At 38.6% G+C, this 13,745-nt stretch overlaps 1 protein-coding gene and 1 pseudogene across 1 annotated transcript in view; one reads left to right on the top strand and one right to left on the bottom strand.

The window, feature by feature from the left end:
- Slc51a (solute carrier family 51 member A) overlaps positions 1–588 on the bottom strand; it is an 18,231-nt gene extending 17,643 nt beyond the window's left edge. The window contains exon 1 of the mRNA XM_040270241.2: positions 329–588. Within this exon, the coding sequence (XP_040126175.1) occupies positions 329–369 (41 nt within the window). The 5' untranslated portion in view covers positions 370–588. The remainder of the gene's footprint in view (positions 1–328) is intronic.
- LOC144376391 (eukaryotic initiation factor 4A-I pseudogene) lies at positions 494–13,745 on the top strand (annotated as a pseudogene).

Raw genomic sequence — 13,745 nt, 5'->3', positions numbered from 1 at the left:
TTTTAACACCCAAGAGGGCAGCAACCCAAGAAGAAAGAGCAGGGTCCCAGAGAAAGAATGGATTCTTAGCACCAGGGATGGGTCCCCTGTTGGTCAGGGCTCGGTGCAAGCTCCCATCTCTGAGATCTTTCTCTGCCCAGGTTGTGGAGGAAAGTCCCTGAAGTGGTCCCACAATTTCTCTGAGGATCCAGGGGACAATCAGAGCATTTTAGTTCTTTATGCAGGGAATCAAAGGGCTCTGGGAGGGAGAGAGGGACAGGTCAGAGCAACAGGAAATACTGCTGATTAGCAGCTGGCTCCCCGCCCAGGGTCTGCCAGCTTCACTTACCTAGGGTCAAGTTTTATCTGAGTCCTGTCTGGCTCCATCATCCCTTTTCTTTTCCACTCTCCTGTAGTCACTGAAGGAGTGGAAGGACAGGCAGGGCCCACAGGTTGGGGGCACAGAGAGGGGTGACTCCTGCCTGGCACTGCGGTGCAGGCTTTCTCCAAGAACCAGGGTGGAGGGCAGGTGGAATCGAATCTTGCCTTCTAAGTCTCTCAGCTCCTAGTGCCAACCTCCTATCTAAGTCCACCCTGGAGGAATTTGATCCTCTAACTGGCTGAGTTCCTAGACTCCTCCCTATCCTTAGGTGTGGTCTCTCCTCCCTTCCTCAGATTGATGCCTTTAGCTACCTCTTGCTCACCCCCCAACCCCCATCCTACATCCTCCCTTAAAGTCCTCCTGCCCAGGCCCAAGTTGGGGACAAAATCCTTACTCGTCCCTGAAAATCTCCTGGTCACCTGAAGATGGGAAACTTAGGGACAGAGCTCACTAAGCCAATAGCTCTGTCAGATGCTGTTGGCCTGGCATGGGAAGAGGAGGACTGTCTGGAAAAGTGTGAAGAAACCATAAAGATTTCTTCAAGCTCGGTCCCTGGCATTGTTGATGATGGGTTTATCCAGCTAAACAGCTGTGCCTGAATATGCAGGCAAGGGTGAGGGGCTGCATTTAAACATAAGAAGTGGGGCTAGGATTGTGGCTCAGTGGTACAGCACTCATTTGGAATGTGTGAGGCACTGGGTTCGATCCTCAGCACCACATAAAATAAATAAGTAAAATAAAATAAAGGTATTGTGTCCAACTACAACTAAAAAAAAAAAAAAAAAAAAAAAAAAAAAAAAAACATCAGAAGTGCAGCCTGGTGTTTCTAGTTCAAGGCCAGACTTGGCAACTTAGTGAGTCTCAAAATAAAAAGGGCTAGAGACATAGCTCAGTGATAGAGTGCCCTGGATTCAAACCGCAGTACAGCAAGTTGCAAATTAAGATTTCTGAGCATTTTGACAGGCTTTGAAAAATGACCAGATTATATGTTTATCAACTATTTTACTGATTGATGTAAAATAGATTCTTTCTCCAAATAGATTTAAATCCCTTTGAGACCAAACAATGTTATGCACCCACTAGGTTTCTGGCATGAAGCCTGACACATAATAAGTGCTCCTTGGATTTTAGTTGTATAATGGATACAATAATAACATTAGGACAGCAGCAGCCAATGTCTTCTGAGCACGCATGGCTTGCCCGATGCTGTGGGAAATGCAGCATGAGCCTTATCTAAACCTTACAACCACTCTTATAAAGTAAATGCTATCTCTAGTCCCATTTTACAGATAAGGAGGTTGGGGTCAAGAGAAGGGAAGAAACAAGGTTAGAGAGCCACAGGTGTGTAGACAGAGGTTCAGGGGAAGATTCTAGATCATGGAAAATGGCCCATAAGGGGGTTAAAGGAATCCGTAGAGGAAGACAGATGCAACCACAGGAAGTAATTATGGATATGATACCAAGAAGACTTCCAACCCCTTTCTCAAACACCTCAAATTATCTCTTGAGGGTCAAGCAGAGTCTTCTAGTTTTACCCTCCTCCTGAAGTACAGTGCTTGGGACAAGACAGGGTAGTGATTCAGGAGTCTCAGGGGCCCTGTCACCTCCTGAGGTGGAGGTAAGAGCAGGAAAAAGAAGACAAGGACACTGTTTGAAGAAGGTTAATGACCTCAGCCCCACCCTGACAAAGAACAAACTGACTCAGCTTCCTCAAACCTTTCCACAAGAATGTTCCCTGGGTCATTGATCTCTAACTCAGTGAGAGGCCTTGAGTTTAAATGCCTGAACTTTAGATTTCCTTGGAGCAGATAACAAGGTGCTGAGGACTTCCCCCAAACTTCCTCAAGTACAGAAGGATCTCCTAAGGGAGGGAAGTGGGGTTAGAGAGCAGGAGGAGGCAGGAAGGAACAGTGGCTAACTGAGACTCAGTGCTGGCTGCTGGACCAGAGACACTTCAGGACAGACACTGGATGAGGAAGGCAGAAATGGCAGGGTGTCCGTTAGAGGAGGGCTTTAGCTCAGATGGGTGCTTCTGCCCTTCCAAAAGTCCCCAAGTGGCCATTATCCATACAAAGTGGCCCTCAGATTAGCCCAGGGTTGTGCCCTAACTCAAGGTCCATCCACATCTAAGATTTAGTGAGAGAAGACAAACTGAGTGGGCCACTCAGGTTCTTCTCTTGCAGTTTTGACCTGTTAGCTGTCAAACACGGGCTTTCTCTGAAGAAGAGTCAACTAGAAAACAAAGCAAAACAACACAACAACAACAATAACAGAAACCCACCAGGATTTCTTCAGTTTTCTGCAGGGCTCCTCAATTACTTGATCTTTAAAGGCCATTTTCCCTCTTAAAATTTTTCTTATTGAGATATAATTCACTTCAAATAAAATTCACCATTTTAGTTATTTAAAAATGTACATTCCAATAGTTTTTAGTATATTTCCAATATTGGGGTTGAGTTCAGTGTATGTGCAGCTCAGTGGCAGAGCATTTACTTGCCTAACATGCATGAGGCCCTGGGCACACAGCAATAAATAAATAAATAAATAAATTTGTGCAAGATTGTGCTATTATCAGTATTAATCCAATTGCTGAAGGTTTCCATCACCCTAAAAAGAAATCCCATATCTCCAACCCCCCACCCCCACTTGTCTCCCTGCAGCCACTAATCTGTTTTCTGTCTCTATAAATTTGGCTATTCTGGGCATTTCATATAAATGAAACTACACAGAACTTTTAAAGATCATGGTTATGAGTCAGGATTCTTAATCCAGAAACAATGGCCTGTAAGGAATGGAGCCCAAAGGCATCATCAGGAAGAACTGTAATGAGATTGTCAACAACTTCAATGATATGAACCTCTTGGAGACCCTCTACCATAGCATCTACACCTAAGGTTTTGATCCATGGCATCTATACATAAGATTTTGAGAAGGCCTCTGCCAAGCAGCACTGAACAATTCTTCCTCATAGCAAGGGTACTGATGTGATTGCTCAGACCCAATTTGGAATCAGAAAAATGGCACATTTGCCAAATCATTTCTGTAACAGAGTGAGTTGAATCTGAAGGCCAACCAAGCCTTTGTCCTGACACCTTATTAAGAGTTGGCTTAGTAGACACAGAAGGCGGTGGTGGCATTAGAAGATCACATGGGTGCCCTCTGTCATCCTTGCATTGAGGGCACCAACATGTGTGCTGAGGTGCTGAAGCTGCAGATGGATGCTCCCTGCATCCTCGTGGGTATCCTTGACCAAATGTTTGACATGCTTAACTGGAGATACTTGTCTCCCAAATACATCAAGATGTTTGTACTGGATGAAATTGAGGAAATGTTAAGCCATGGATTTAAGGACCAGATTTATGACATATTTCAAAAGCTTGACATCACAACCCAGGTGGTTTTGTTGTCAGTCACAATGCCCTGTGATTGCTGAAGGTAACCAGGAAGTTCAGGAGGAAACTCATTCATGTTCTTGTCAAGAAGAAGTATCTGCCAATTCTACGTGGAATGAGAGAGAAGAAGCTGGACTCACCTTTTGACTAGCATGGAACCCTGACCATCTCCCAGGCAGCCATGGTCATCAACATTAAGAGAGAAATTGCATATGGGGTGTGGAGGCACATACCTGTAATCCCAGCTGCTTGGGAGACTGAGGCAGGAGGATTGCAAGTTCAAAGCCAGCCTCAGCAACTTAGCGAAGCCCTAAGCAACTCGGTGAGATCCTGTCTCAAAATAAAATATAAAAAGTGCTGGGGATGTGTCTCAGTTGTCAAGTGCCTCTGGGTCAATCCCCAGTTACAATCCCCCCCCCAAAAAAAGGTAAAACTGAAGCCACAGAGTCCACTGTAGAAGACCTTTTGACTGCAAAGGTGTGGTGACAGAAGATAGCAAGAGGACCCTTCAAGATATCAAGACCTTCCACAATACCTCTACCGAAGAGATGCCACTCGGTATTACTGTCCTCATCTGAGAGGGCTGTTACCTATTCCAGGTGAAGGTTCAATCCTGAAGGGCTAGGAGCAGATGGAGAAGGGGAGGGAGCCAAGGGATGGACACTTCATTTTTCCTTTGAATAAATGTCACTTTCTGAAGCTAAAGAAAAAGTGGAACTAATATAATATGGGCCTTTTGTGTCTGGCTACTTTCATTTAACAATGTTGCAAGGCTCATTCAAGTTGTTGTGTACAGCAATCCTTCAGTCCTTCTTATGGCTGAATAATATTCCCTTGGGTGGGTATACCATATATATTTTGTTTTGTCTATTCATTGACAGGCATTTGTTTCCACTTTCTGGCTATTATGACTAATGATACAAAGTGACCCTCAGATTAGCCCAGGATTGTGTCCTGATTCAAGGCCCATCCACACCTAACACTTAGTGAGAGAAGACAAATTGAGTGGGCCAATCAGGTTCTTCTCTTGCAGTTTTGATCTGCTAGCTGCTGCTATAGGATCATGTACAAGTATTTGTGTGAACATATGGAATTGCTAGGTTTATATGGCAACTCTGTTTAACATTTTGAGAAACTAAGTGTCCAACAACAGCTAAACCATTTTACATGCCCAGGAATAATGTGATATAGTTCAGTTTTCCCACATCCTTGTCAATACTTGCTGTTTTCCTTCTTAAGTTTTACTTTATTAACATTTTGAGAAACTAAGTGTCCAACAACAGCTAAACCATTTTACATGCCCAGGAATAATGTGATATAGTTCAGTTTTCCCACATCCTTGTCAATACTTGCTGTTTTCCTTCTTAAGTTTTACCAGGTGCAGTGGCACACACTTGTAATCCTAGCAGCTCAGGAGGCTGAGGCAGGAGGATTGCAATTCAAAACCAGCCTCAGAAACTGCAAGGCACTAAGCAACTCAGTGAGACCCTTTCTCTAAGTAAAGTACAAAAAAATAGGGCTGGGGATGAGGCTCAGTGGTCAAGTGCCCCTGAATTAAATCCCTGGTATCAAAAAATATATATATTTTATTATAGCCATCCTAGTGGGTATGAAGTGGTATCTCAAATTGTTTTAAATGTCTATTGGAATCTTACCTATTTAAAATTGGGCTGTTTATCTTTTTATTTTTGAGTTGTAAGAATTCTTTGTATAATTTGAATTCCAGTCCCTTATCAGATACATGATTTGCAAATATTTTCTCCCTTTCCTTGGATTATCTTGTCATTTCTTAATGGGACCCTTGAAACACATTGCTGACAAGTCTAGAGGAGTAATCATAGAGGGCACACACCATGCATGCAGCTGTCTACAACACCCCTGTCTGAACTTCAAGAGAGAGTCTCCCATCTTGCAAGACCTATATAGAGAGAATGGGTCACTTAGGCTCTGACACAGCATGCACTGTGTCAAAATTTGCAAATATTCTGCCAAAGAAACTACATGGAAACTAAGAACTCTGTTTGTAATTAAACTCAACACTACATGCAAACCTATTTCCCTGGACGCATTTTCAAGAGAAAGGCTACTTACTAAGAAGGCCCTCACATAAAAGTAGAAGAAAGTTCCATCCCAAGAGATGCATAAATTCCCACATGAGAAAAAAAAATAGCAACATAATTCCTCCAAAAGTAAATAACTCCAAAAACTGACTCCACATATATTGAAGTGGATGAAATTCTGGACAAAGAATTTAAAAGATTGATTTTTAAACTGATCGATGAGTTCAAAGGAGATACAAATAAACAGCTGAATGAACTAAGAAAGACAATGGAGGATATGAAAGAGCAATTTACTAATGAGATAGAGATTCTGAAAAAGAACCAAATAGAAATCTTGGAAATTAAAGCTCAATAAGTCAAACTTAAAAACAACAACAACACCTCAATTGAAAGCCCCAGCAACAGACCAGATCAAGCATAAGAAAGAGTATCAAGACTTACAGACAAGGTGGACAAATTATCACATTTTGACAATAATAATAATAAACAAAGACATTGGGGTCAGGATATATGAGATCCCTGAGACAACACTGAAAACCATTCAACATAAAGATTTAGAGGAGGGAGTAGATTACAGGTGAATGGCAAAGAAAACCTATTCAGTAGCCAGGCACAGTGGCATTGCTTGTAATCCCAGTTTCTCAGGAGGTTGAGGCAGGAGGGTCACAAGTTTGAGGCCAACCTAAGCAATTTAGACAGATCTGTCTTAAAACAAATAGGGTTGGGGATGCAGTTCAGTAGTAGAGTACTTAACTTAGCATGTGTGAGACCTTGTGTTCAATCTCCAGTACTACTAAAAACAAACAAACAAAACAACAACAAAAATAATTATATTCCATGAATTAATAGCAGAAAAATTCATTGGGAATGATATGGACATCCAGGTATTTGAAGCATTTAGAACCTCAAATAGTCGTGACTAGAAAACAACTCTGTGACATATTAAACTGCCAAAAGTACAGAACAGAGAATATTAAAAGCTGCACGAGAGAAGCATCAAGTTACTATAATGGCAAACCCATCAGAATTACAGAAGATTTCTCCATAGAAATTCTAAAGGCCAGGAGGATATGGATTGATGTATTTCAAGCCCTGAAAGAAAATGACTGCCTAACTAGATTGCTATGTACAGAAAAGCTATTCTTCAGAATCAGAGAAGAAATAAAGACTCTAAGACAAATAGGACTTTGTGGCACGTGTCTGTAATCTCAGCAATTTGAGAGATTGAGGCAGGAGGTCTGCAAGTTCAAGGCCAACCCTGCAATTTTTAACAAGACCCTGTCTCAAAGTAAAAAGGGGCTGGGGATGTAGTTCAGTGGTAAAGTACCCCAGTAAACCTAAAACACAAAAAGAAACCTCTAGGATAAACATAAGCTAAAAGAGTTCATGGCCACTGAACCAGCATTTCATAAAATACTCAAAAGAATTCTACACCCAGATGAGGAAGCAAGAAAGCATGACCACAAAAGCATAGAAAAGAATAAATCTCACTAGAACAGTAGATTAACAAATGAGAAGCCAGAAAGAATCAAACATTATTATCTCAACAAACCATCAAACCTCTAAGATGAATAAAGGGGTGGGGGAAGAACACAGGTTATTCAAAACAACCAAAAGAACAATATAACGATAGGAATTAGTATATGTTTTTCAATAATAGTCTTGAATGTAAATGGTCTGAATTCAATTAAACAATGCAGACTAGCTGATTAGCTTTAAAAACAAGACCCAACTATTTGTTGTCTGCAAGAGTGAAATGATGGAGAATGATATTCTAATCAAATGGAATCCACAAGAAAACAGGAGTAGCTATGTTTATATCTGACAAAATAGACTCTAAGCTAAAATCAGAACAAAGAAAGTCATTATATTGATAAAGGGTCTAATCCATCAAGAAGATATAAAAATTGCAAATATGTATGCACCAAATGTCAGAGTACCAAATTTTATAAAATAAACACTACTAGACACAAACGGAGAGATAAGGCCCAATACAGTAATAGTGGAAAATTTTAATAGCTCACTTTCAACAATAGATAGATCATCCAGGCAAACAAAACCCAACAACAACAACAACAACAAAAAATTAAAGTTAAATTATACTAGATCAAATGGACCTAACAGACATCTACAGAATATTCTATGTGACAACTGTAGAATGCATATTATTTTAATCAATACACAGAACTTTCTAAAAACTAAATCATATTTTAGGCCATAAAGCAAGTCTTAACAAAAAAAATCAAAATAACTTCTTGCATTTTATCAGAACATAAGAGAAAAAAATTGGAATCAACAGAAAGACAAACTTCAGAAATTATACAAACTCATGGAGATTGAGCAATACACTTTTCAGTGAGTAGTGGGTAATTGAAGAAATCAGAGGTTTAATTTTAAAATTCCTAGAATCACAAAGCTACCAATGGGAAACAGAGAAAGTACATATAGGAAGGAAGTTTATAACTGTGAGTGGCTATGTCAGAAAAACAGAGATATTAAATAATAACATAATGATCCTGATGATGCATCCCAAGGCTTTAGAAAAACAAGGACAAACCAAATCCAAAATCAGTAGAAAGAAAGAAATAATAAAGGTCAGATCAGAAATAAATGAAATGGAGACTAAAAGAAAAAAGCAAAGAACTCTTGAAATAAAGAGTTGGTTCTTTGAAAAGATAACCAAAATAGAAAAACCCTGAGTCAAACTAACCAAAAGAAAACAAAGATCTGAATAAATAAAATGAAGGTGAAAAAGGAGTTATTACAACAGATACCACTGAAATACAGATGATCATTAGGGAATATTTTGAAGAATTGTATACCAATAAGTTGGAAAATCTAGAAGAAATGGACAAATTTCTATACACCTATGTCCTACCAAAAGGAACCAAGAAAATATAAAAATCCAAATGGATCAATAACTAACAGTGAGATTGAAGCAGTAATAAAAAGTCTCTCAACAATGAAAAGTTCAGAACCAGAAGAATTCACTGCTGAATTTTATCACTTTTAAAGAAGAAATAATACCAAATGTACCTCAAACTATTCCACAAAATAGAAGAAGGAACTCTTTCAAACTCATTCTATGAAGCCAGTATTACTCTGCTACCAAAACCTGATAAGAAGATTAAAAAGAAAAAGAATAAGAAAATGAAAATGATAGACCAATATCTTGGATGAATATAGATGCAAAAATCCTCAATAAAGTATTTGCAAATTGAATTCAAAATCACATCTTCTGAGGCACAACTTTATCTCCAGTGCTGTGGTCCTGCACATGCTAGTCAAGTGCTCCACTACTGAGCTACATCTACATCTTTGAGGCATAGATTTTTTTGTGGGGAAGGGGACTTGTACTGGGGATTGAACCCAGGGCCTTGTGCATGTGAGGCAAGCACTCTACCAACTGAGCTATATATCCCCAGCCCTGAGGCATAGGTTTTAAAAATTTTTATGAAATCTAATCTATGTTTTTCTTTTATAGCCTATCCCTTTGTTGTCATATCCAAGAAATCACTTCAAAATCTAACGTCACGAAGCTTTGGCTGTATATTTTCTTCTAAGAGTTTTAGTTTCATTGACGTAGGTCTTACACTTAGATACTGTATCCATTTTAATTTTTGTATATAATGTAATTTAGTGATCCAAATTCATTATTTTTCATGTGGATATTCAGTCGTCCAACACTGTTGGTAAGACTTTTCTTGGGGCTGGGGATGTGGCTCAAGAGGTAGCGCGCTCGCCTGGCATACGTGCGGCCCAGGTTCGATCCTCAGCACCACATACAAACAAAGCTGTTGTGTTCGCTGAAAACTAAAAAATAAATGTTAAAATTAAAAAAAAAAAAAAGACTTTTCTTTCCTCTCTTGAATGGTTTGCAAACTTTTTCTTTTTTCTGTACTGATGATTGAACTCAGAGGTGATCTACCACTGAACTATACCCTCAGCCCTTTTTACTTTTTATTTTGACACAGGGTCTTGATAAGTTGCCCAGGCTGGTCTTGAACTTGAGATCCTTCTGCCTCAGTCTCTGGAGTCATTGGGATTACAGGTGTACACCACCATGCCTGGAAGTGGTTGGCAATCTTTTTGAAAATAATTTATTTTTCTGGACTCAATTTATTCCATTGAGCGACATGTCTATCCTCATGCCAGTACCACAGTTCTTACCACTGTAGATTTGTAGTAAATTTTAAAATTAGAAAGTGTGAGTCCACCAACTTTGTTCTTCTTTTTAAAATCTTTTGGGCTATTCAGAGTCATTTGTATTTACATATAAATTTTAGGATCAATTTCTCCATTGCTGAGTTGGAATATTGCATTCAATCTGTAGATCAGCCTGGGGAGGAGTACCATCTTTATACCACCTCTTCTAATTCATGAACTGGGAATATCTTTTTCTTAATTTAATTCTTTATTTTCTGTTAAAAGTGTTTTATAATTTTTTGTGTACAAGTCTCACACTTCCTTGGTTAAATTTATTCCTAAGTAGTTAATTCTTTTTCATTGCTATTGTAAATGGTATTGTTTTCTTAATTTCTTTTTTGTATTATTTCTAGTGTATAGAAATATAACTGAGTTTTGTGTTTGATTTTGAATCCTGCTGCTTTGATGAACTCATTCATTAGTAGTTCTACTTTGTATGTGTGCATGTGTGTGTATTTAGGATTTTCTTTTGTGTGTGTGTGTGTGTGTGTGTGTTAATTACTGGGGATCAAATCAAACCTAGGGCCTTATGCATGGTAGGCAAGTAAGTACTCTACTACTGAGCTATATCCCCAGCCATTTCTTATTTTGAGACATGGTCTTATTAAATTGATTAAACTGGCCTCCAACTTTTGATCCTCCTTTCTCAGCCTCCCAAGGTGTTAACAGGAATTCACTGCTATAACTGTCTTAAGATTTTCTATATGCAAGTTTTTACCATCTGCTAATAAATAGCTTTGCTTCTTTTTTCTAAAGTAGATTCTAATAAGTTTTCTTTTTCTTTCCTAATTTCTATGGGTGTAACTTTTAATAAACACAATGTTAGATTTTTTCATAAATGCCCTTTTTTAGGTTAAGGAAGTTTCCTTTTATCTTCATTTTGTGTGTATATGTATGTTTCTTTTTTAATCATGGAAAGGGATTAAGATTTGTCAAATTTTCTGCATCAAATGATCATGTTGATGTTTTCCTTCACTATTTATGTGGTATCCTACATAACTGACATTATTCCAAGTTTTAGTATCTAATAACTAGTAGCAGGACACTACTGAACCACAACACAAAGAAAAGACCACGAACTCCTATTTATATCAAATTAAAGCAAGCTTATATTGTGTACACAGAGAGGGCTGGCCAGTGACTGTCTCACCCAGTGACTGTCTCACCAAAAGCCAGGCTAGAGAATAGACCCCAGCTCTATAGGAAAAAAAGTTTTATAGCACAAAAAAGTTACAAAGTGGGAGGGATCTTGGGAACTCAACAGGATTGTGACAAGCATAATACAAAGGCAAATAGCAGGTTAATGATCTACATGGCTTAACATTTCAAGGTTGGGAGTAAATTGAGATTCCAACATCAGAATTTATAAGGTGCTGTTGAGGTTTTAGGGAGGGTTGTTATCTGGTCAAAGAAAGCCAGGCATGGGTGAGTTTGGAATTGAACAAGATTAGCCATCAGAGTATGGTCAGCCTAGATAAATATCTTACTAAAATAGAAATAAACTTTTTATAACTTTCTATCTTAGGTTTGAATTAGGTTGGTTTTATCATTCCCCTATTGTCTTATGTGTCCCCTTCAAATCTTTGATAGGATGAAGAAAGGTTGCTGAAGGAATTTAAATCACTCTGGGGATAGTCTCCAATTTTCCAGACCCACTCAAAACTGGCCTCCTTGATCTGACCTGACTTGATTTACCTTTCTATACTGATGTCTACTTCTGGCTTCATTTCCCCCTTTTTAATTTTAGGAACTTTTTACTGCTGTAATAAAAAGGGATGATGCTTGTTATGGCTGCTTTGGAGCTGAGAGGGGGTGATGTGAGGTGGGGCAAACACCTTAGGAGTTCCCTTTTAGAAGTCAGGTCAGATTGAAGTCTGGTTAGGGAAGAACAGGTTGTAAAGTCATCTGAGGAGGGGTGCTTCTATGAGAGAGAAACAAAAAGACACGAGTACAAAATAAATATTGTAGCATCTGGAACATGTCAATATTTATTATTAAAATGTTAGAAATTGATAATTTTTCACTAGGAGATGTGAGGGCTGAGAAGTTTTCCCCAAAATGAGGCCAGAGTGGATAAGGCCTTCATTTGGGAATGTAAATCTTTAACATCCCCAGAGTTATCAGGAATGCAAACACAACATTTAATATGTTACAGATGTTCATCCGCATAAGATGTAGTTAAGCTACTTAATGTCAACTGATCTTGGAAAATTTTTACTGGATGACCTCTGTGTCTAGTAGAGAGCCCTTAATTTCTGCTACTTGGGCTAGATAATCATGTTAGCAATTATTAATTCTACTTGTGTAGGAGGTCAGGAAGATCTATAGACCTTAAACTACTAAAAACTTCTGACTTTGCAGTTTCACTTGATAGTTATTAGGCATTCCTGCCTAAGAAACTCTCTTTGTAACCTCCAGTCTTACTTATTTGGGGGGCTAATACAAGTGTATATCTTAAGTTACATTTAACTACTATATATATTTTAATGTCCAGGAATAAATGACTATTTTGTTTTTAACTGTTTTTGCTAGGTGTTTAAGGTGAAGCAGGTCAAACTGACTTTTGTCCTTATTTATTGTTAAGAGCCAGCTACCCATGGAAATCACTCTTAAGGGAACTTGAGAGCAAACTTTTTAGTTCTGCTAGTACCATTTGCACTAGGATGGGTCCAGGTGTTGCTGACCATGTGACTTTCCTTGGAAGCATCAGGGATGTCTCCCTTCTCCAGTGACCCTCCTCATCATAGCAAGTGTACTGATTGGCTTTCTATTTTCCAGTGGTATCATTAATTTCCCTGATTGGGAGGTTATGTAGTCCAGAGTTACAAAGCTCTTTAGAGAAGTTCCCTGTTTCCTGGATTCAGGCTGACTCGGAGAGCAAGAGCCAGATATTGGTTTTCTTGGCCCTTTTAATTTAAATTTAATTTTAAGTCTTGATCTTAAACACCTAGCAAATCAGTCTCACCAGTCTTAAATTAAGAGTACTGGGCTTTGGGCTGTGGCTGTGGCTCAGTGGTAGAGTATCATCTAGCACCTGCAAAGCCCTGAGTTTGATACTCAGCACCACATAAAAATAAATAAAGGTATTGTGTCCAACTACAACTAAAAAATAAGTATTAAAAAAGAAGTACTGGGCTTTAACTTTAATGTCTATAACTTTATAGTCATTTACCCTTTTTTTTTAAAATTGGGGTTTGAACTATCCTATCTGTCCTGTAGGTGATGGCTTATTATCTTAAATTAACCCAGGTTACACTACCTCTGCAAAACATTAACAGTCAAACTTTAGACAGTTTATAAGGAAAATACAAAATAAAATCGACATGAGTAAAAACACATTTAGTTTGTGTAATAATTATCTTGAATTTTGGCTGAATTATATATTATATCCTGTTTGAGATCCTAGTAGTCTTTTTTTATATATATTTATTTTTTAGTTTTCGGCGGACACAACATCTTTGTATGTGGTGCTGAGAATCAAACCCGGGCTGCACGCATGCCAGGCGAGCGCACTACCGCCTGAGCCACATCCCCAGCCAGAGATCCTAGTAATCTTAACAACAAAAATCAATCCTTTGAACATAACTTTAAATGAACTGAAGTCTGGCCTACTTTGGAGTCATTCTGACGTGTACTAATGTGGGGGTCAGAGCCTTATCTCAGGTAAGGTGGGGCTCTTCATAAATCTTTATAAATAAATCTTAAGTGTTCTGGTTTTGAAACTGA

The sequence above is a fragment of the Ictidomys tridecemlineatus genome, chromosome 3 (assembly GCF_052094955.1).
Source record: "Ictidomys tridecemlineatus isolate mIctTri1 chromosome 3, mIctTri1.hap1, whole genome shotgun sequence".
NCBI lineage: Eukaryota > Metazoa > Chordata > Mammalia > Rodentia > Sciuridae > Ictidomys > Ictidomys tridecemlineatus.
Note: the sequence above shows the minus strand (reverse complement) of the source record. Positions and strands in the feature narration are given on the sequence as shown.